General features: G+C 35.4%; 4 protein-coding genes across 19 annotated transcripts; 2 read left to right on the top strand and 2 right to left on the bottom strand.

Moving 5' to 3' along the window:
• The first annotated feature begins 339 nt into the window (after nt 1-339).
• Nucleotides 340-2,593, top strand: LOC130720195 (transcription factor IIIA-like). Its single transcript, XM_057570815.1, has 6 exons — nt 340-699; nt 841-972; nt 1,324-1,612; nt 1,733-1,968; nt 2,087-2,230; nt 2,330-2,593. Exons 1-6 carry the CDS (start codon nt 571-573, stop codon nt 2,483-2,485), a joined length of 1,086 nt encoding a protein of 361 aa, XP_057426798.1. The 5' UTR covers nt 340-570; the 3' UTR covers nt 2,486-2,593.
• A 478-nt stretch (nt 2,594-3,071) lies between these two features.
• LOC130720196 (dehydration-responsive element-binding protein 1E-like) lies at nt 3,072-4,136 on the bottom strand. The gene has a single exon (XM_057570816.1). The coding sequence runs from the start codon at nt 3,867-3,869 to the stop codon at nt 3,276-3,278; it is 594 nt and encodes a 197-aa protein (XP_057426799.1). The 5' UTR covers nt 3,870-4,136; the 3' UTR covers nt 3,072-3,275.
• A 12,086-nt stretch (nt 4,137-16,222) lies between these two features.
• On the bottom strand, nt 16,223-17,641 carry LOC130721194 (ethylene-responsive transcription factor ERF027). Its single transcript, XM_057571945.1, has one exon. It carries the CDS (start codon nt 17,471-17,473, stop codon nt 16,781-16,783), a length of 693 nt encoding a protein of 230 aa, XP_057427928.1. The 5' UTR covers nt 17,474-17,641; the 3' UTR covers nt 16,223-16,780.
• A 496-nt stretch (nt 17,642-18,137) lies between these two features.
• LOC130721365 (uncharacterized) lies at nt 18,138-21,405 on the top strand. Of its 16 annotated transcripts, XM_057572155.1 has the most exons (7): nt 19,240-19,589; nt 19,988-20,046; nt 20,266-20,319; nt 20,465-20,549; nt 20,697-20,744; nt 20,837-20,913; nt 21,038-21,405. In XM_057572155.1, the coding sequence occupies exons 1-7, from the start codon at nt 19,502-19,504 to the stop codon at nt 21,041-21,043; spliced, it is 417 nt and encodes a 138-aa protein (XP_057428138.1). In that variant the 5' UTR covers nt 19,240-19,501; the 3' UTR covers nt 21,044-21,405. The 16 variants fall into 16 exon arrangements, 3 of the variants coding, with proteins under 3 accessions (XP_057428138.1, XP_057428136.1, XP_057428137.1); XR_009013425.1 differs by lacking the exons at nt 19,240-19,589; nt 19,988-20,046 and adding an exon at nt 18,138-18,307 and having other exon boundaries at nt 20,266-20,375; nt 20,676-20,744; nt 20,853-20,913; XR_009013414.1 differs by lacking the exon at nt 19,988-20,046 and having other exon boundaries at nt 20,853-20,913.
• The last annotated feature ends 2,428 nt before the right edge of the window (nt 21,406-23,833 follow it).

Raw genomic sequence — 23,833 nt, 5'->3', positions numbered from 1 at the left:
TACCGCCTAGAAACAAAAACTTCTTCCATATCAGAACTTCACTTTCAAGCCTAACCGTCTCTGTTGGAGCTGTAGATGGATAACTTTCTAAAAAGTCCAAAAAATCAACTATTAGTGCAAACAAAAGAACCACAATTGATGAAAGATAGAAGAAGACCATGCACGAAACTTTCGGCAAAGTCTACCGTGGAGCCAATTTGAACCCAACCTTAACATTGGGGTGACAATTTGAACCCAACCTACCGAACCATCCTTTTTAGTTGATCTGAAATATGTAATCCATCAACCCGTGTAACCCGCCCCGTTTTAACTTGTCGGATTGGCGAGTTGAGAGTGGACTGGCCCCGGGACTACTCAAGTTTTTTTTTTTAACTTCTGGGCTTGCCTGTCAGGGTATTCACTTCTGGGCTCTGGAAAAATATTTGTCACTCACTCACTTCTTCTCACTTGGCTGGGGCAGGTTTCACTCACTTCTGCTGCACTGCACTGTACTATATGTTTCTCGATCACCACCAACCCTAGCCTCGCGTTTGCATTCTCAGCATCCCAAAGAGAGCCCAATCATCAACGATGGTTGAACCTGAGGAATATGAAGAAATACCAAAATACAGAGATATTAGACGCTATTTCTGTGAATACTGTGGCATTTGCAGGTCCAAAAAAACCCTCATCACCACTCACATCAATTCACACCACAAGGTACCTTAAATTTTGAATAGGCATGCTTGCTGTTCCTGGTTTTGTTTTGTGTTTTTTTTTTTCTTGTACAACATTCTATGCTTAAGTTAGTATCATGTGTAACTATTTGTGACTTTGTTGTTTAATTTTGATGTAATTTAGGAGGAGGTGGAAAAAACAGTTGAAAGAGACTCTGAATCAGAGGCTTCAAAACCCAAAACATGTGAGGAATGTGGTGCTAGTTTCAAAAAACATGCCTACTTGTTGCAACACATGCAAAGTCATTCAATTGAGGTAATTGCTTAATGATGATTACCCTTGATCCTATTATTGGTTGCATCAACTGAAGATACATATTTTTGCAGGAAAGTGATTTATAAGACACTAAATCATCTAAAAAATTATGGATGTTATAGTGTGAAGCATTGGATCCCTCCAAAATGCGCGAGGCAACGTGTTTTCACTTGATGGATTAGTATCAGGTAGGGAGACCTCCTGCGAAGCTCCATTAAGGATGCCTCAGTCACGCTTTGTTTAAAATGAGGTTGGCAGTTTGTTCGCGTGTGTCCTGTTCGTGTCAATGCTGATAATATTTGTTACTTTTTTTCCTGGTTCGAGCTTTAACACTTTTTGTGATGGTTCCAGAGGCCGTATGTGTGTACTGTCGATGATTGTCGAGCAAGTTACAAAAGAAAGGACCACTTGACTCGCCACCTTTCGCAGCATCAAGGGAAAACTTTTAAGTGTCCTATTGAGAATTGCAACCGTGACTTCTCTTTACAAAGCAATTTGAAAAGACATGTCAATGAGATTCATGATAACAATTGTACCTCTACTAGTGTTGAAAGTCAGAAGCACCATGTGTGTCCAGAAATCGGCTGTGGAAAGGTTTTCAGATATGCATCAAAGCTACGAAAGCATGAAGATTCTCATGGCAAGTTTCCTTTGTTTCAATTTTCTGTATGAATTGGGAAATTTTCCAATTGAATGTTATAGACTGGTCCTTTATTTAAAAGGTGATGGCACAATTTTGAAGAAAGCCTTTGTTTTGCAGTTAAGCTGGAGTCTGTAGATGTAGTGTGCTTAGAGCCTGGTTGCATGAAACATTTCACTAATGCCCAGTGTCTTAGAAACCATGTGAAGTCCTGCCATCAATATGTGACTTGTGACACTTGTGGGAGTAAGCAACTTAAGAAGAATATTAAGAGGCACCTCCGCGCACATGAAGCAGGCAGTTCATCAGAGGTGTTTCGATGTGAATTTCAGGGTTGTGACTGCACATTCTCATCAGTAAGACTCCTTAGTCTTCAAATTGCATACCATACATACATTCTAATTGAATTCCCAAGCTGGTTGCAATTTGAACCTTATTCTAATTTTTTATTGCATTGTGATTATACATCAACAGAAACCTAATCTTCCAACGCATGAGAAGGCTGTGCACCTTAAAGAAAAACCATTTGTGTGTGGGTTTCCTGATTGTGGCATGAGATTTGCTTACAAACACGTGAGAGATAATCATGAACAAACTGGCAAACATGTTTTTACCCTTGTAAGTTACTTTTCCTTTCTATAGTCATGTAAAACATTTTCTAACAAGTTGTAGCTTGTTCTTAGCATTGATGTACTCATTTATATTTCCTTCATACAGGGGGATTTTGAAGAAGCTGACCGACAATTCAGGTCAGGGTCCAGGGCCAGGGGAGGGAGAAAGAGAGTATGTCCTACAGTTGAAATGTTAGTCAGGAAGCGAGTTACCCCACATAGTCAATTAGAAAAATGGTTACATATGCAGGATAGTGAATAAGATACCTTGAGCTTTTGTGTGTTCTTAATCTTAACTGTCCCAAAAGAGAGTACTTCCTTCTTGTGCTTGTTTTCACCATATATATTGACTAGAAATTATATATATTAATGATCATGGTTAGTGTTACTTATATAAGATTAAGACAACAATGTACTGTGATGTTGCAAGTTAGTGTCAGTAGCAGAGGTAATTCAGGAATTGAACAGAGATAATTAACAAATGCTGTCAAAATTAACAAAAATGAAAGAATGAAAGAAGAATGAGGAAGTCTTGTAAAAAGACTCAAAGGGAATATGCCAATTATATTCTCTTTATTTGCTTCGTCTTGATGAAATTTCAAACTGTATGTAAGTCACTACATCACATTATAGTATAATTACAGATTGAAAATAGACAAAATCATAAACCTGAAAATATCTCTAAGCATTTTTCTAAGAATAATGTTATGTTGACACCTCTAAAATGAGGTGGAGAGAGGTGGAGGAGGAGAGAAATAGGAAGAAAAGAAAAAGTAAGAAAGAGAAAGTATGAGATGTGATAGATGATAAGATGAGAGAGATAGAAATAAAAATGAGTGAAAATGAAGTGTTTAGAAAATAATGTGTGTATATATCATTGTTGTGTTGATTTTTCTAATATCCACCCTAATCAGTATCCGTACTATTGAAAAAACACACAAGTACGGACACTACTCCCTAATTTCCACCCTAATCAACCTCTTTATTCCTCAAATAATTAAGAAAAAAATTAAACTAATAAACTATTCTTTTTTTTAATGTAATAAAATAAACTAAATTGAAAAACTCCACAATGAAACTTCAGCATCTAGAAATTCCACGTCAGCAGCACCATACTCACTCCCCCAGCAATGTGTCGGTGACATCAGCGCCATGTTTCTCAGAAACTCCGGCACCGCCTCTTCCTCTTGGTCCACTTTCACCGTCAACGCCGGCACCGTCTCCGACGACTCACCACCCTTCCTCCCCTCACCGGTCTCCGTCTCCACCACCGGACGGAAGGCCTCAGCTGCCTCCACAGCAGCCTTCCGGATACCCCTAGCATCCTTCGTGGCCGGAACCGGCAGCCTCCAAGCAGAGTCCGCGAAGTTGAGGCAGGCTGACCTCCCCCTAAGCGCAATAGCCGCCACGTCATGCGCACGCGCCGCCATCTCCGGCGTTGGGAACGTCCCTAGCCAAATCCTGGTCTTCTTGTTAGGCTCCCTGACCTCACACACCCACTTGCCGGAGTCTCTCCACCTCACTCCCCGGTACACCGGGTGGCGCGTCTCCCTGAACTTCTTCCTCCCTGCTCGCTTCTTCGGGTTGCTTGCCGCCAAAAATACCTCAGAGTTATCCTGGTCGGGAAATTGATTGAGGGTAAACATGTCAATGAGGAAAAAGCTAGTTTCGTTCTTTGAAGTTATTAGACTGAATGGAACAGTGTACACAAAAGGGTTAGCTAGCTAGTAGTTACTAGAAGTTGTTGTTGTTTGTGTTTTTGGGTTGGTTTGTGTTGTGTTGTGATTTGGTGTTGAGTTTGATTTGTGTTGTAGTTTTGAGAGGGAAAGTTGGAACATGGAATTGAAAGATGGTAGATATTTATAGGTTTATATAAAGAGTGATGACTAGTTAGGGAGCATGTTGAAGGAAAGTGTCAAAGTGGTGAGTGAATGAAGAGGAGCCAGCTAAGTTTGGGGTTAGCCACGGTATGGACTATGGTTAAGGAATTGAAAGTGGGGCATGGCTACTTGTTGTGGTACTTGTCAGGATCTGTATGTACAACACGTGTGTGATTTTGTTTCCCTAGATGGGAACCTTTTCTAGATTATGAAATTTGGATAAGGGAAATTTGACTTGAAAAGGAAAGAGGAAGAAGAGAAGAAGAAGGGGCAGTGTGTGTGAGTCAAGTGCGTGGCAGAGAGAGAAAGAAAAGTTGTCAAGTTGAATCTGTGTGTCAGTCATGGTCAAAGGGTTTTGGGGTTTTGTCTTATTGATTAATTGGTTTTGAGGGTATTATACCGGTTTTAGGCGACGTAAAATGGTACAACTCGCCCCTAATTAGTGTTTTGATAGAGATGGTTAAGATTATTTTAAGTGCACCATGATGTGTTATGATAAGCTGGATTTGCGCGTGGGGATTGATATTTTGGATTATAGACAACTCATGCTTAGTGTAGAAATTTCGTAAGCACATGTTCAAAGAGTACAAGTACGTTTTCAATAATTCTATTTCGAGTAATCCATCCATGCATGCATATGACTCATAAGTGGGCTTTTTTCTTTTTCTTTTATATGGCCAGTGTGGTTACTAGTTCAATTTTTTAATTCTTATTAAAATAGAATTGTTCCACAAGTTTTCTATGCCTAACTTAATTAGGCCATATGTATCTTCATTGGCTTCCTCCTCTAAGTCTGTTCGCACACATTATAAGGTTAAAATGCTAATGGATGTAAGAAGCTAAGTTGGATTTGGAAAATATATTTGTATATTCACCTCACACTTTCCTAACAAGTTAGGGAGTGGAGTAATGGAGATGATTTTGTCCGTCGTGTAATTTTTTAAAATGTTATCATTAGGTAGTATTTGTAAATGAACATGAACATAAACATAAACATAGTATAACATAGTGAATTAAAACAATGATATTGTGTTTGATAATTCCATGACACACAAACTTCATTAGAATAAAATTATAAGTTTAGTTTCACATATATATAACCATGTGATGTTCTAGTTTTAATGTTTGGTAAGAGTGTAAAATAACATTTAGTTTCTTGTCAAACATTTGATTTCTTTTCGGGTCTAAGTATATTGTTTGTTTTAGGCTTGGCCCAAAACTGGAGCCCAAAGAATAGAAAAAGGAAGGTTCATATATATGTTGGGGCTGAGGCTTTTGTCAATATATAGTTTGGGACGGTGGCAGTTGAGTGAAGTGAGGTAGTTTGTTTGACTTGTGTGTCTTTTGCTCAATCTTACAACTCCCCACACTCTTTCCACCAAAACACGGTTTACAGTTAATAACCGTCCTTTCTTTTTTTTAAGATATAGTACTCATCTTTATCTTATTTAAATAAATCCAATCAAGTAATAGTATTCTCTGAATTTGGATATTTGTTGCCCAAACGCGTAGAGTACGTGTATTTGTTTTTCCTCCCTCACCAAAACAAAAAGCTATGGGCTCCCACAAGACTCATTCAACTATCTCACCTGATGGGCCCACCTTATATATTTTCAATGACTACTATTTCCATGCACCTTGTGGTGTTGTCTCTTTCAATCCCACTGTCACTAGCTAGTGCCACATTACAATTTGACCTTCAAAATTCAAATGTTCAAGATCAATGTTGCTCATTTGATTACACGCTTGTTAAATTCAGATATTCTTTTCAATATGCATCATTTATTTTAAAAAGAATTGAATATTGATGATGGTAAAATCTCTTTTATTATTGGTCAAGGTAAAATCTCTAAAGACATTATTAAATTTAGCTCATTTCCAAAATAACAGCAACACATGGGAACGCTGCTGATTTTATTGACAAACAAACAAACAACAGAATGTGAAAGTGACTGGCGGTTGCAGAAAATAGGCTCCAAAAGTCCATTCACTTGGGGCCTTTTATCAAGATAAGAATATTGAGGCTATAACCAAATCAAGACCATGACCAAGACCAAGAAAAATAGGTGCCAGGTGGGCCAATTTTTTTACTAGAAGCCGCAAAATTTCATGAAGGCTTAAATAAGTTTTTCGTCCCTAACATTTCCATAATACCTGGTTTTCGTCCCTCGCCGGAGTAAAGGTGGGGTTTAATCCCTAACCTTTGCCAAAACGTTTGGTTTTCGTTCCTCCGGAGCTCTGGGTAAACGCCGGAGCTCCGGTGGCCCATGTGGCAATGCCACATAGGATTAGTGAGGCCACATGTTATTATTATTATTATTGTTAAATTTTGGATCTCATCCTCATGTATAAAATTGAATTTGGTTTTAGTCCCTGGAATAGTAATCATGATTTGGCATGCATCCTTACATAGAATATTGATCTGTGTTTTGGTCCCCTATTGGACATTAAAAGGCTACTTAGGAAGAAAAAACGTGTTAACGTATGACAATTGCAAATGCCACAACATAATTTCATGCATAAGTCAATGGTGAAAACTTACTGGAGGGGTTGGAGCTGTTGTTGGTGCCTGGTTTCCAGCTTGCTCTTGTGCTGGTTCTTGAGGATTTGTCACATTCCAGCTTGCTCCTGTGCGTGCTAATGTGGATGGACCACTATTTTTATTGATGTAGCCAAGTTAAGCCACTTGTGCAATTTATGTCTTTGTGGATGGACCACTATCATTTTGTAAGAATATTTTGACTTATGCATTAAATTATGTTGTGGCCTTAGCAATTGTCATACTTTAACACGTTTTTTCTTCCTAAGTAGCCTTTTAATGTCCAATAAGAGACCAAAACACAGATCAATATTCTATGTAAGGATGCATGCCAAATCATGATTACTATTCCAGGGACTAAAACCAAATTCAATTTTATACATGAGGATGAGATCCAAAATTTAACAATAATAATAATAATAACACGTGGCCTGACTAATCCTATGTGGCATTGCCACATGAGCCACCGGAGCTCCGGCGTTGACCCAGAGCTCCGGAGGGACGAAAACCAAACGTTTTGGCAAAGGTTAGGGACTAAACCCCACCTTTGCTCCGGCGAGGGACGAAAACCAGGTATTATGGAAAGGTTAGGGACGAAAAACTTATTTAAGCCTTTCAGGAAATAGCCCAGGTGCACTGCACTGCAACTCCTGTCTCAGGGTTGCTGTATAGCTTTATTCACTCCTCTATTTTTCTTGACATGACTTCTATATCCTTTTTAATATTCGCAACTTATTCTCATATTGTTATATAAAAGCATAATTCTCACAACATATAGCTCGTATGCATACATACATACATACAACAGGAATAATGTAGAGTGCAGATGTAAGCATTCACTATAATGTTGTTGACATAAATGACGATGCTATGTATTTTGTTGTATTTGAACTTCCTTGTCTATTCAAAGAGTTCTTCTCCTCATTTGCAAGACATCAAGTTTCATACTCATGGGTCATGGATAATATAAGCCTGTGTTAATAAGCAAGTCTTTCTAAAAAAAGTTAATTTCTTTTTGAAAACCTAATTATTATTATTATGCATAGATCTTTAAGACCCAAAGAAGATGGCTCTTAAAGATATAAAATATGCTCTACACACTTGCATCTTCATAAGGATCTAGTATGTCGGAAATACGCCCGACCAAAGGTCCATTGCTACGACCCTCTTTATTATTCGTATGATAGATAAAATATAGCAACTCTGGTTTCAAATTTTCTTTTCCTTGAACATTACTTTAGTTAAACTTTAGAACATTGTGGATTAAATATGTTTTTGTCATTATTCTAACTATATTGACTACCGAATTTAGTCTTATCATCAGAATAAAATTGCATCTAGGTCTTTGAAATTCTTGATCATAGTCATCACCGGAGGTGGATGAGCATACGTGTTCGATGAAGTGATCTTATACGACATGGTACACGTTATTTAATGAGATTATGTGGCATCTACATGTAATTTCAATAAAAATTAAATTACATGTGGGTAATTAATAAAAAGTTATAAACTGAAATGATTAATTTGTAATCACTCGTCCCTATCAATCTTCATCTTTAATCTTTATAAATAAAATCCACAAAATTCATATCAAAACCCTCACTTAAAAAAAAATTTAATCCCAGAAACTCAACCTCCACACTAGTCAATCTCACCTAAACACAAATGCAAACACTTGCCCAAAACGGGGCACGCTCAAATAAAGAGAAAAACCAAAAACTCAACAAAAAAATTATTACATCGATCCTCTGATGAAAAAATGAGGGGCACACCCAAATGAAGGGTTACATCCTCCACTGGATGGAAAAACCATAAAAACAACAAGTGATCCATCTCATATCATCTTCATCAACTTACACCGAAGAGGTGGCATATCATGCCTCCTCCCACATTATCAAATTTAACAAATCTTCATCTTGCACTAGAAAATTCAAAAAATCAAATCCAAAATTAAGTTCAGATTGGTAATTCCTCTATATATATTCCTTGTTTATTTCTCAATTGTTTCTCTAGGTGAGTTATTTTGACATTCAGATATATATACATGTAGTCTATGTATCGTTATTGAGGGCTTTGAATTCGGTCGCATACATTGACTCTATGATCAATGCTATTTCCCTTTCCATTATATGAGGAACAAGAAATTAATTAGAGCAAGGGCGGGGTGGCGGATCGGCGGGCGACGAGGCAGCAGTAGATAGCATTAGGGTTTATAGAGAGAGTGTAAGGGCGTATGGGTTTATAGAGGGAGAGTGTAAGTGTTAGAGTTTTATGGGGAGAATATGAGGCTTCTAAAGTCGACCGGGCATAGAAATCATTGAAGGTTAGCATTGGCCAAGCCAGTGCAATTGCTAACCTACATGCCTAATATAGACTGGTTGGATCACCTTAGCGTTAGTTGGTCGATGAATTTTGCATCGGCTATGAACCACCACTAATGAACGACAGACAAGCGCTGTATTAATCAGGAACTTTAACGTCAGCTAGGAACCTCACACCACTAATAATGGAGAACTACGTACCACTATTTATTGTCAACTAAGACTATGCTATTGTTTAATGGACCATAATTTTAAAATCAATATTTTACATCAGTTTTGCATCAGTTTGGTCGAAATCAAAGAAAAATTAGCACCGGCATCCAACCCTAATTTATGATTTTTTTTAGCATTAAAACAGACAATTTTTGTTGCAATTTTGACTGTAACGCATTGACTGAACTAGCTAGCTTTTCCAAAATCAACCAATAATCCATTTTATGAAGGAACCTTAGTTTTCATTTCAACTTTATGAAGACAGAGAGGTCAGGGAGGAATCCCTTTTGGAGGTATATAGCCGCATTAGGAACAGTAGTGTTTATATGTCGTTAGCTAGTTAAGTGGTGGGTAGTAGCTACTTATTTCAAGGTTGATCCTTTCATTGCAAATCTATACATATATGGCCGTGATATGAGCAGCAGCACCAACCAGGCCTTTATCAACAAATCTTTTAATTAATTTCTTCCTAGTCGGCCAACCCTCTCATCTCATCACCTCCCAGTGATACCATTTCATAAAGTCCAAACAACCATAGATATGTGGTCCAGGATCTAATGGAACCACATGCCATGTCACACTTACGAATACTCACGGATTTAATTTATATGTATTGTAAATAATTTTACACTTAAATTTAATCACATGCCATGTGGAAGTGGATTCGTGGCTTTCTTTGAACCAGTGTGGGTGGTGATCCTTTCCTGATCGAAGCAACAGTTCTCCGAGAAGGGCTGAGCATGGCGTGGAACTTAAGCCTCAGGAACGTCTTATGTGAAGTTGACAGCGCTGATCTGGTGAGGTTCCTGTCGAATTCCAGTAGCTGTCACTTCCACGTCCATGGGCTGCTGCTGCATGAGATTCGTGAACTCTTAAACAGAAGTTGGCGAACGAGACTTGCCAAGATAAGCAGAGATCAGAACAAGGCAGTTGATTGGGGTTTCTGCTGTAGACATCCCCTTCTCATAGCTATAGGTCCTCCTATTGAGTGATTATCTAGTAATCCCTTAGTCTTGTTTTTGTCTTGTTACTTTTTCGATGCACAAAAAAAAACTTTTCATTTAAAAATTGTTTTACTCAAATTTATTTATATGGATACTTAATTGGAATTGGCTGTAATTGAATAATTGTATAATTTTTTGACAGACATATTAAACTCATAAAATATAGTAACATGGCAATGTATATCACCATATCCTATAAAAAACACTAAAAATAAGTATTCAATTTGATGAAAACAATTTTTCAAGGGATACAATTAATGATAACTCATTAATGATATACCAATAACTAGTTTATTAATCTTGGGCGCGTCTAATTAATATGGTCAAAGATTTAGGTTGGCTTATGCAACAATTTCTACCTTTTTCAAGCCTACCATTTAACCGATATTGTTAGATACTATAAACTAGCTAAAGCACTAGAGGACAAACGCAAAGATATTCTCCAAATATATCTACACTCCAATTCTGACAGCATGAAAAGGCCATGACATAACTCCTTTTAAGGGGGTATGTTCTGAACCCATTGCAGGTTAGACCATTGAGATTTTGTATATGTCAATTGAGAATAATGTTCTCTTCACACCTCTTATAGAGGTGAAGAGAAGTGGAATAATGAGAGAGATAGAAAGAAAAGAAAAAATATGAGATAGAAAGTATGACATGTGATAGATGATAAGATGAGAGAGATAGAAACAAAAATTAAATTAGGTGAAAATGAAGTGTTTAAAAAATGAGGTGTGTATATATCATTGTTGGTGCGGGAATTGAAGATGTATAATTATGTAATTATGTATTATCTTTGTTACTTATTAAATGTTCATTTCTAAGAAAAAGGAAAAAAAATGTCCATATATATATAGAAGATGTATCATATGAGAAATGTATTCTTATGTGAGAACATGAAAATTAATAATAATCGTAAGATTTAATCATGAACAGTCCAGATTAAAACATTAAGTCATGTGAGTTTTTAAGAAAGTCACATGACTTTTTTAGGTGGTTATGTGAGCATTAAATTGTTTTAATCTGGACCGTTCATAATATGATATAACGGTCATGATTTATTCTCATGTTCTCACATAAGAATATATTTCTCATATGATACATCATATATATATATATATAATTGTGCGCTGACCGTGGGGCGAGAGATTAGTCTCACGGCTGTCGGCTGTGATGATACTTTAGTAAAGACAAAAAAAAATATAAAATTAAATGATATTTTTTCTAATAGTGCCTTGTAGGAGCAATAAATGAGAAAAGATAACCCACATTTTAAAAGGTAAAGTAAAAAAACAAATAATACTTTACGAAAATTAATAAAATTAATTGCACTACTTAATATATGTGTTTCTTATCTATCCGAATAGTTAAATAGAAATCGAAGTAATATAAAATAATGAAGTGTGATTGATAAAAAGTGATGAGAAAAATGTGATAATGGATATGATAAAAATAATAAATAAATTTTATGTTGCCCATTAGAAGTAGTGTTATGTAATGTAAGTGTCGTTGCACCTTCAAACGGACAGAGTGTGACCCATAAACAATAGGAGGTTCTGTCTATCTTTTGTGGGTCCATATCTTTATTTTAAATTTTAATTCAAGTATTAACAAAAAAGAAAATATTGGGACAAAATGTAAAAACAAACATGCATTTAGCCTAACCGAGTCAATTGATGTACCCCTATCATTACCATTATTCCAAAATAGTGCACCCGGAGTTGGGAAATCTGAAACAATTCATTGTATTTTCCTCAACAATGATCATTTTAAGAGGACTTCACTTCTGAACATGCATCAGATGAATTATATAAGACAAGTTTTCACATGCCTTTCATAATCAAGTGTTCAGATTTTTGGATCTCCATAATCGAACACCGATCTTATGTAAGATATTTCATAAAGGGATTGCCCGACTTTGGCCTTTAATCTTGTCCTCTTTTGTTTCAAAAACACTAGCCAATTGATCTGTGTTATATAAGTACGTCAACTACTCTTTTTTGTTCAAAACAAAAACAATCTTATTGATGAAAGATAAAGAACTATGACAACAAACCCTCTCATATGTGGTAGGAGAAAGTGACAATAAACTGAAGTTCCTGGAGGATAACCGAGAGAAGTGACTCTCGTCAAAATCTTACTAGAAAAACCCAATAGGAAAAAAAACCCAATTAAAACAGTGGAGTACGTCCACTACTCTTATAATGTAAAATTTATTAAAAATATTTTAAAAATAAGAACATAAGAATATAAAACTTATTTGTTTAGATAAATGCAGTAATAAAATATAAATAAAAATATAAAAAGGATAAATATATTTTTTATTTACTTTGTTGATGCAAGATTATCTTGAACACTCTTCAGCTTCTTAAATAAATTGTAGTTGTAAATTTTCAATGTAAGCTATGATGGATTCCTCAATATTTATTTAAGTGTTGACCAAGTTAGAAAAAAAACAAATTAACACAACTTTAAAGGGCAAAACTTACCTACAGTTCCATACCTACTGTATTTAGTATTTACTGTTTTCAAATAAAAAAAAGACACATGGATTCTTTTTCCACATCATCACCACTACCAACCATCTTCAATTAGGACGCATTTTGTTGCACCAGAAAAATACTTCTGGAGCAGCGTTCAAGACTACCTGTGAAGCGATTAAATCTGTTTTTCCAAGATATACACTCGACTTTCTTCCCCTGTGACACTTTTCGCTACTTTTGGGATTTTTAATCATGAAATTGAAGATTAAATTGGACAAAACTCTGCACCCAACCTCCATTCATGGTTCTGAAAACTACTCAACACCCACACCCATACATGACAAGTAATGAGACGTTGGAGATCCATAATAGTGAGGAGAAGGCACATGGCCACAAAATTAGGTATTTACTTTGCCGGTGCACATAAAAAGTAGCCGGACATAGAGGGTGGAACCTTTGATTGGCAATTGTCACCGTAAATGGTGAAATTGCATAACCAATTCCATAGAAATGGTTTTTTCTCCATCAATTAAAAATTCCAGTGCGCAGAAGTTAAGGGGGAAAGGGGGCGCATAGGTTAAGGGAAAGGGGAAAGATGGTTGATGATGATGACATGGAAAAAAGTGTCCAAGTGTAATAATTTGGTTGGACAACAGTAGTAACAGTACATAAGGTACTGTATCTAAGTTTTGCCCAACTTTAAATCATGTAATATAGTATACATTTGGATACCAGTTAAAAATATGAAAATAAAAAAATAACACATTCTGATACATTTTTTTTTTTTTTTGCTGAAGCGGCAACTTATATCATGATGTTTGGATACCTGCTTATATTGGTGTATAGTTTAATTTTTATGCACTGACAGTGTATAGTTTTTTTACACCTTCAACCAATCATATTTTAAGATGTAAGAAAATCTATTTTTTAATTTAATTTCATTAATTGACGTTGCACATCCTTATAATTTGATTGGTTGACGATGTAAAAAAAACTTTACACCGTCAGTCCAATATTTTTTTCTCATTAGTGTATGTTTGTATTAGCTTCCACAAATATTAAAAAACACATTGTAACCTTTTATCTTTTTAAGGTTCTTTTTCTAGTGTTGGATAATTTAAAGTAAACCAACAATTAAATTCAAAATTTTATTTCTCAGTAATGATATAAACACACATTTTTATTTATACATTTCATTTCCACATATTTTTATTTTTATCTCTCTCCTCTTATCATCTATTACATCTTATACTTTCTCTCTTACTTTTTCTTTTCTTCCTATCTCTCCTCCCCACCTCTTTTCACCTCATTTAGAGGTGTGAACAAATAATTATTGAAACCATTTTGAGATTAGATTATAAATATGACACTTTTATTTGAGAAAAAACATATAACTATGATATGATCATAATGAGATTATTATTCTTATCTGTCTTTTTAAGATATCTTTTTGTGCACATATATCATTTGATGTAGACATTTCAATATTCTCTAAAACATAAAATTGATTGTATATCCTATAATATAACTAAAGGTCCTGTTGCCCCCATAAAATCTTCCCCCCCCCCCTAAACTATGGATCTAATACACCAGCATTCTTAATTTCTGTTATCATATTATGAAGAAGATCTGAAAAACAAAATGTGAAAAGGAAAAGAAAAAATATATGATATTCGATCTTCTCCTCACACAGGAGTATGTAGAATAATCTTAATTCAAATGAAGCTAAAATTAGCTAAATTTAGGATGTGTTTGTATTCAAGTCGAAATGAACTTTTCAAAGCACATTTAAACTAGTGTAAACAAGGGATTTCATATAGATTTACTATTCTCCTTGGAATCGTGTTTTGAATACGTTGAAATTCTTTATAACGTGCAAATCAAACACACATGCCTAATGGGTCATTAAACATTTATTGTTATTCTTGCATCTCCGATAGCATGGGTTTTTGTTGGTCCAAAAGGTGTCTATGTCCAATATTGACAAAGGCGGTCCAAAGGATCCGCAACCAAGTAGACTCACCATGGTTAGTTGAGAGACGACCAGAAGTAAATTTCATCTCGTCAAACTTATAGTTGAGTGGACTCGAGTGGCACATTACAATGGTATTGCAATGTTGCTTACAAAACAACCATCAACTCAAAAGACTTATGCAAATACTTTATTAAGACGCAGCGTCTTGAGTTACATTTATCACACTTATAAATACATGCTTGATTGTTCATTTGTGGTTTCATTATTCTTCTATAATTTTAAGATATTCTCTCATTGCTCTGCTTGTAATTTGAGTGGTCATGTGTCTTTGCATATACCTCTACACCATACCACCATGGTGCAATATCCTTTCAAGATCGTGCACCACCGTAGAGAATCAAAGAATCCAGAGTTCTAAGAGTACCTCCCTAACTCAAATTTGAATTGTTGATTAACAAATCACATCAATCTCCCTAGAATTGTACCGTACCATATCATAAGATAAGAGAGTACATTTACATTTTCATCTCTCACACTCAAACAAACTGTCAAACAGATATGTATAAATTGGTAAATCTGTCCTAGAAACTCAAACATGACCATACTTGAATTAATAAATGAGACTTATCTGCAGACTGCAAAGGAAAAGCAGTTAGCACTGTTCAAATAGAGGCTCCTTGGTATGATCAATAATCAACATTCTGCCATAACCGTCGGCACAAACTTTGCATCATGTCGGCAAATGTTGATACGGGAATCCTTCCAAAAGCTAAATGTAGAATAATTTACAATCATAGACAAGAGTGCTGTATAGATATCTTGATTCCATGATTCAATTTCTACATTAATTCATGTAAAATCTGGTTATCTATACATAGCATGCTCCAGAAAATTCTTGGCACTCATGCTAGTTGGTCAGACGATAAGGAGGAGGAAAGCCAAAAGAAATGGAGCAATTGCGCGCCATCTGTGATGATTCGTCATAGATGCATTTTATGAAGTCTATTCTATTTATGGATAAAATGCATCTGAAGCAGAAACCAGCAGCTGCTACATTGTAATCTATGTACTATATATTAAATATTATCAATTATCCAGGCTCAGAAATGTTCTTGTTTCCACCAACACAGGCCCGGAAGAGCCTCCAGAGTTCAGGTTTCATTTAAAGCCAAGAAAAAGGAGAGCATGTACTATCATTAACTCTTCTGATCAAATAATAGAGAAGCATTCAAAGAGGTCAGTTGGTTTGGAATCAACCATTTCCTAACTTATAACATGCTGATGCTGGTCATTCTTATATATGGTTTGATTTGATGAACCTTAAGTCATACTAACTAATATTAGTTAGTTCAGTTACTCATATTAGTAAGTTCAGTTTTAACAAACTAATTGTTAGTTAGTTAAAACTGCAAATGTATAACTAACTAACAATTTGTTTTAACAAACTGAAGTAACTCAACCATGCCTAGCTAATACTCCCATAAGCACAAAAATCATGTAATTAAGTTGTAATTTATAGTTCAAGAGATAAGAAGATGCACCGATCACTTTTACTTATATGGCCATTCTTGAAACATGAAATATCTGGAAACTTGTACTGATCATATCATAAACATAACACAGGTTCCATTTTTTTTAGGATCATCCATCATGTACAAAAGAGCTTACACATATGAAACATCCTCAAACTAGCTAGCTTCTACAAACATCTACAACTTCCAGCTTAAACAAACGACTAATTGAACACAAATCAGCCGCAAAATACAAAGAAAGGGGCAAAAACCCACATCCAGAATAATCAAAGATGTTGATAGAGAGGACATGCCAATGACCAAAAGTACAAGAAAGGAGTTTACAAGGGAAGGAAAGGAAATCATATGTAGGTACTAGCTAGGAGCCCCAAACTGAACTACGGATTTCATCAGATCAAGAGATCAATCACTAAAATCTGTGTCATCAACATGATAGTGACCTTGAATTAACGGTCCTATACACTATATTACACCAGAAAGAGCAACCCAAACCTTCAATGGAAGACACAGTAGCAGTGGTGCCTACTGTAAAAGAGGGCAAAAAAAGCCGTACAAACACACTGAAAATCAAATCAAAATCAACAACAAATTAACTAACGTGGGCTTCTCAAAATCTATAACTCCAAAGGTTATCTCCTTGATCAGAATTCGGAGGTGAATCTTCAGAAGAATAGGAAGTCATCCTGGGTGGACTAACCTGCATTCCACGCGCCATATCATCCAGCAGATTCGGCATGTTCAGAAGTTCATCCTCATCAATATACTGCTGCTCACAACCACCACCACTTGTAAGTTGTCCACCGCTCGAAGAAGAACCCTCAACAGGATAATTTGAGCAAGGGTTTTGCTGTTGTTGTTGTAACTGTTGTTGACTCTCAGTGGTTTGGTTCACGAGCCTGGCGTGTGCGGCGGCTTCTGCGGCGGCACGGATATCCTTTCCGGACAAGGAAGCTGGAATGGGGTAGGAGAGGATGGAATTGGGGAAGTTGAGAGGGGTGTCTGGTCCTTTTAAAGCAAGGGCAGCCACATCGTACGCGGCGGCTGCCATTTCTGGCGTGGGGTATGTGCCCAGCCAAATGCGCTTTGCTTTAAGTGGCTCCCTTATCTCCGACACCCACTTTCCGCTCCGGGAACGGGTTCCCCGGTAGCGGAAAGCACCCGGTGACGGAGATGAGGGTGTGGTTGGTACTGAGGAGGAGGAGGAGAAACGAGTGTTTACAGATGGGAGTTGTATAGGAGGTGGAGGTTGAGGGGGAGAGGGAGGGTTGTTGCCAATGCTATCCATGTAGATGTGGCACATAGAATGAATGAATGAATGAATGTTGTTGGGATTAGCTAGCTATGTTAGTGGTGATTAAGGGCTCTGAGAGTGAAAAAGAGAAAGAGAGGAAAAGAAACAGTGTTTGTGTGTGTGAGTGTGATTGAGATTAGTGGGAGGCATCAAAGTTAAGGTTGGACCGGCTGAGTGGGGGTATATATATAAAAAAGGGTTTGAGATCCCCAATCTTCTTTCATCATCAATCAAATTGTTGCTTGTAATTTAAACATTAATCATGTATTTATATATACTTTTAATTAATATAATATAATTTTAGTGCTATAAAGGGTGAGATATTTTTTATCTTTTACAGATAGATATAGATATCGTTATTCGTTCAAAATATAATTACCTTTCAACATATGAATACATGTCTTTTTTAAAATTTAAACTCGTATCCTACCTTGTTTATCATTAAACTGAATGATACAAAATGTCACAATCGATATAAAGGGTAATAAGAGTAGACCAAAGGGGATGGAGCGTGGAAAACTCGCGGGGAGGACGACTTTTATGTGTGTGTGTGTGTGTTGTGTTAATTGAATTGATTAATTAATATAGTAAATTGTTGGGGTTTGGGTTTGAGACAGTTGTAGTATAAAATGGAAAATGAGGCCACATAGTGTACACGTATTAGGCACACAAATTTGATTAGCTGGTTACTTGCTGGTCATGAATGGAGATTAAGCAGGAAGAGGAAGATCGTTCGTTCGTCAAATACCCTCCATTTGGAGGTGGGGGGTACACATTATACATACATGGGTCTGTTCTGTAACGAGGAACAAACTATGACCACTGACAACGACTTCCCTTCCAGTACTGCTTCTTTTCTTTATTTCTATTTCAATTAATTAAATGACTCTTCTTCTCCTGCATATAATATTTTTTATAAACCAATGATGTCTAGCCGAATTGGAAGATCCTCTCAATTTTATTTTTTATAATTTTCTATCATGGATATTCCTGGCGGTTTACAGCCGCCACAAAATATTGTCAGACCGCCACAAATGTTATTGCGAAATATTGGCAACATTTATGGCGGCTAGAAATTGCCACAAATTTCCATTGTATAAAATTGAGAAGATTCATTCCCAGCTGAACTGAAAACCTTTATTAATTGTGTTTTGACAATTAATAAAAAATTAAGTATTTGTTGGGCATCTCATTTTTATGACATTCAATCAACACATACAGTTTGTTTGTGATGATTCTTTAAGACCATAAAATGTGATAAAAAAATGTGTGTATAACGTTCTAATGTCATAAGAGGTACATAACTAAATGTGTGTTTGATACTAGTCAAATGAAAATTTAATAAAATTTAACATAATATAAGAATTATGTTATTTTTTTTTAATGAATACGTATATATACAACAAGCAACCAAATATAAGTTAATTTGGCCAGAATCAACTTTTTTCGCATGCACATGTGCACTTTTGTAGTACTCTTAAAAATTCATTTTCGGGCATGTTTTATTTTATACATTTGAAAGAAAAAGTAGCACAACATTGTAGTTTAATGGAGCTTGTCTTTGCTAAATATGGTAACTTCACTACAAGAAAAACGGAATTTAGCGGCGGTTTTTTAGTGGCGGTTGGGGTAGCCACCGCTAGCACACCAAGTTAACTTTAAGGTTTGTATTTTAGCGGCGGTTTAAGCCGCCGCTATGTTGTAATATTAAATTTTTCTCGAAATTTCGCTCCAAGCAGCGGTCACGATTTTAAATCCCCGCCTTCCCCAATTTGATAACAATCGACCCTCTTCTCAAAATAAACAATTGAAACCCTATTCCCCCAAATTTCCAAATCCACATTCCCTATTTCCTTGAAACCGTTCCATTGCTCCCCTGCTTCACCCCCTTTCGTTGTTGACAAGCAAGAGGATGCACCAGCTTCACCATGTTCCCAGTTCCTTCACCGCTTCACAACTTCGTCGAGTCTTCATGGCTTCAAAGCTTCCTCAGTTCCTCATCACTACCCTCGGATCCCTTCCTTCGTTTTCCATTCGATGTCCTCGAGCTCCATCTTTGTTCGCCGTTCTAGCTTTGTTTCTGCTCGCCAAAAAATTTCCATTTGCACTGGGTTTTCTTCCTCAGGTAATAACACTTCTGGACCTTGACTTTGTTCGTTGTTACTTGACTTGTTAGTTGCTGTTGTTTGGCACGCCGTTTAGGTTTAAGGCCCTTTCTTCTCTCTGTTCATTACAAAGTCTGGAATGTTGGGGTTGTGCTGTTTTGCTTCTGGAAGAGAGACTCGTGGTGCTGTTATCCTATTTTTTCTTGTGGATGTTTTGCTGGTCTTGTTAGGGCCTCTTAATGATTAATGAGATTCTGGAATGTTTTTTTTGGCTTTTGAGGCTGTGTTGCTTGCTGGTGTTTATATGTTTGCAAGGGCTCTTAATCTTACTAGTCCCTTGGGTCTGTGGGTTTTTTTTTTAAAGGGATGGTGTTTTGCTTGGTTTGATTGGAAGGGCTCTGTTGCCTCATTTTTGTAGGTAGCGATAGGAAGCAAAGAGCTCCTCTTTTCTTTGCATTGCTAGGCTCTGGACCTCTGGTAGTTCTCTTAGTTTTTGTTCTGTTTGATTATCAGCTTATTGATTATTTACTGGTTTAGAATTAGAGCAGCACATTTCAACAAAGGTCCCTCATGGTGTAAGACAAGGAATTAAAGCATGAATTGAAGTCAGCGATATATGTTGACGACTTTTGATCTCACGTTCTTTTTAAATCTCTTCAAGTATGAGTGGCCTCTTTTTTGGTTTTTATGACACAGGGTTACTACTTGAATAACATTATGCTTCAACAAGTGACTCTTTTGATTCAGGAGGTATGTGAAGGGAAGGGTTGGGTATTTCTAAGAGAACCTTAAGAAGTAAAGGCTTGGTAAAACAAATTTTTGTTACCTTGATGCTCACCAGAATGTAAAATGGCTTTTGTGGAAGTCTGATGGTATTTTGTTTGGTCATTTCTAGGATTTCTGCAAAGGCAGTTGCGTGGAAATTGGTAATATAACTTACAGAAGGAGAACCATACTTCTTTACATTTGGAAAATCAGAGGTAGTTAATCTATATACGGAGATATGCTTCCTATTTAATGAAAACTTATGAAAGAAGTAGCAACTGCTTCTCATGTTGAACAACTACCGAATGTAAAGGGCCTCTTTTTTTTTTTAATATTGTCAGTTTGTATCTTCATCTGATTAGGGGGACTCACTCCTTGGAAAGGCTTATATGAGCAAATTGGCATGACAGGTTAGCTATAAGAATCTCTTTGGTTTCTCATGCTGCAATTTTAAAAACATGTATGAAGTCACTTTGTGAAAATTGATATATCAATATCCTAGACTGGCTAATTTTCAGGTTTTTAGTGCTCTTGTCGTTGAAAAGCTTCTTTCTGTTCCTACCATGCCCATGTACCGGTGTAAGTTACTATTTAGTATTTACTCAAATTTTGTGAGAATAACATGATTTTTCTGTTTGAGCCAAAGTCACTATTTACTCAAATTTTGCTTTTTATTCTACTAATACCATTTTTTTATTTCCAGGTATAGAACATTTGAGCCAAAGTCTATGAGGTCTCATCACCAATTTCTGTATCTTTTCTTTTGATTATATCGATGTTGATTCTCACCTCTTCATCATCCTCTCAAGCATTCAAAATTAATTGTTGGAGGCAAAGATGGCTAGGTGGTGAAGCTTTCAGAAGAATACAGGCTTTGGGCGCAAAAAATACTGTTTCAAGTCAATGACACTCTCTGTGAGTCCAATTAAAGTCTCCTGTAGAAATGTCTTTTTACTTTTATGAACCTTGTGCATTTCAGTTTTTCTTTTGATCTACTCCATGTCAGAATCATATGTAACAATTACAAGTAGTCTTGTTTACAATAAAAATTCATCTTTGATTGTTTTACCAAATTCCTTACATAAGGGAACGTAGTTTGCAACCTTTTCTTTGATGTTCATCTTTGATGGTTTTCTTTGCTTGACATAGTTATATATATATAGGGAGAGTGAGAGGTATGATTAGATTGAAAATGAATTTTTTTTATCAGGTATTGGCAACAGTGCTTAAATGATACCTATATATACATATGTTGCCATATAAATTTAATTTACAATTAAAAAGTGTTGTCTTATTTACAATTTTATCATATATGATGTGTATAACTATTTAATTTTTTATGTAATGGTAGAGAAAGAAATCAAATATAAAAAACGTGTCTAAAATCCGCAAAAAAATAAAGTTTGGCTTTAGTGGCCCTTCAAACCGCCACTAAATGATGAAAAAATAAAAAAGCACTGCTTTATATATAGCGGCGGTTGTAACCGACGCCAAAACACAACGTAAAATATAGCGGCGGTTAGAGGCGACGCTATCAGAACCGCCGCAAAAAATTTAGCGTCGCCAGATTTCACGTCGCTTTTTTAACCGACGCTATGTGTTTTTAGCTCCTTTTAGCGGCGGTTCGGCGGTTAGAACCGCCGCTAAAGGCAAAATTAACCGCCGTTAAATCTCGTATATTTTGTAGTGCTTCTAGCTACCTGACTACTTGCCATTCTTAAGTCTTCAACAGGTAATAAAATATAATTATTAAAATCTTATTTATTCAACTTTTGTTTAATAATTGTACCTTTATATTTTATATTTTAAAGTGCAGCCCTATTTTAGGAAAAGTTAAATCTGTCGTTAACGTGCCTGCGAAAGCAAAAATCTGTTAAAAGTAAAACATAACTTATTTAATAGTTTTTCTCACAAATATAGTTATGTATGGATATATAATGTAAATATTTCATCATATTACTTTTTGATTTTTCAATTTGATTAATTTCAAAAAACGATTTTTCAATTTAATTATGAGGAAAATATTCATTTCTCAATATCAAAATTCAACTATACAAAATTTATTTTGTAGCTTTCTTATTCAATAAAAAAAAATTGCTGTTGAAAAAATAAGGCCTTTAATTTAAATAGTTAAAAAAAGGAGTACTCCACTTGCGACATGTTTTAAATTTGCGGTTAGTAAGCTTCTATAATTGGTTTTTGACTCCTAGGTCACTTTATGCTCGTCAGTCCCACTCTCATTGAAATATTCCTTGTATGTCGCTAACAATTCCTCAATTGTATTAGATTATGACTTTGAGACATGATTTTTAAAATAGTTGATGTTAAAGTATTACTACTTTAGAAGGAATTATGACAAAAACAAAAATTAATTTGTGTTTGATTTTAAAAGTGAGTCAAAAGAATTAGTTTTATTTCAATAATAAACAAATCACTTTTGATATATATATATATATATATAAATAAGTGTCTTTCAAAAATTAATTTTATTCTAAGGAATTATTTTGAAATATTGCACTACAAGAAAAATGAAAATCAGTGTCGACTAATTAACAGGGTAAAGTCGGCGTTATAACCTACTTATCCGTCTAAGCCGACGTGACTTACTTGTCACTTGTACTAATGTAAATATTAAAAATAAGTGTCAAATAATCAATTATCCCAAAAGTTTAAACTGTCAGGTAAGGGTCAGTTTACATGTCTCTTGTAACACTCTCAATTTTGGTTTAATTAAAATTAAATATTACTATTATTTTATATTATTATAATAATAATATGCATTGCTGGATTGTTGACTGTCAATGCTGCTGTGCCTGTGATGTTAGACTAGTGGCTGTTATGTTGAAATTAATGAGAAATGCTTAAAACACATGGTGTTCATAAAAAAATGTTAATATTTTCTTATGATAAAATTTGATTGGTTGATGTAGTAGTTGTTGTGTGGAAATTAATTTTTAGCCTTAGATTTTATTTTTGAAATCGGAAAAATAGTGAAAATTAGGAGAATAGGCTTAAAAATTATGAGGGGTTTTGTACGCACCTGAGGAGTGGGTTTTGAACAGATGTTTGTTCTGCTTTGTCTGTTTTAAGGCTTTTCAATAAAATATGTTTATGTTGTCAAAAAAATGAGGTGAAAAGTAAAATAAAATATCTCCATGTAAGCTAAAAAATCGTGGTTGAGGTCTAGTAGTTAGAAAAGTGAGATAGTTGCATTATTTCAAATTTAAAAGAGTTAATCTTGTGTCAATCTTGGTAAATCTTTTTAAAAAATTAAAGAAGAGATAATCTTTTTGATAATTTATACATAAATACAAATAAGTAAATGAAATATAATAAATGTGTGTTTATCCAAAATGATAGCTCAAGTAGTAAGAGTTATGAGATATATGTGGGTTGGGAGGTCCAGGGTCCCTGAGGGTGGTATATATACATTTTGAAAGAAAAAGTGGCACAACATTGTAAAATTTAGTGGAGCTTGTCTTTGCTAAATATGGTAACT

The sequence above is a fragment of the Lotus japonicus genome, chromosome 5 (assembly GCF_012489685.1).
Source record: "Lotus japonicus ecotype B-129 chromosome 5, LjGifu_v1.2".
NCBI lineage: Eukaryota > Viridiplantae > Streptophyta > Magnoliopsida > Fabales > Fabaceae > Lotus > Lotus japonicus.
The sequence above is the reverse complement of the archived record's forward strand: the minus strand, read 5'-3'. Positions and strand labels throughout refer to the sequence as shown.

Bases quoted from the DNA above. Each gene is read 5' to 3' on its own strand.
- LOC130720195 (XM_057570815.1), top strand. From the start codon at position 571: ATGGTTGAACCTGAGGAATATGAAGAAATACCAAAATACAGAGATATT. The intron at 1,969-2,086 runs GTAAGACTCCTT...ATACATCAACAG, and splicing joins GTGACTGCACATTCTCATCA to AAACCTAATCTTCCAACGCA. The intron at 2,231-2,329 runs GTAAGTTACTTT...TCCTTCATACAG, and splicing joins GCAAACATGTTTTTACCCTT to GGGGATTTTGAAGAAGCTGA.
- LOC130720196 (XM_057570816.1), bottom strand. From the start codon at position 3,869: ATGTTTACCCTCAATCAATTTCCCGACCAGGATAACTCTGAGGTATTT.
- LOC130721194 (XM_057571945.1), bottom strand. From the start codon at position 17,473: ATGTGCCACATCTACATGGATAGCATTGGCAACAACCCTCCCTCTCCC.
- LOC130721365 (XM_057572153.1), top strand. From the start codon at position 19,377: ATGCACCAGCTTCACCATGTTCCCAGTTCCTTCACCGCTTCACAACTT. The intron at 20,550-20,696 runs GTAGTTAATCTA...TCATCTGATTAG, and splicing joins TTACATTTGGAAAATCAGAG to GGGGACTCACTCCTTGGAAA. The intron at 20,745-20,836 runs GTTAGCTATAAG...TCAATATCCTAG, and splicing joins TGAGCAAATTGGCATGACAG to ACTGGCTAATTTTCAGGTTT.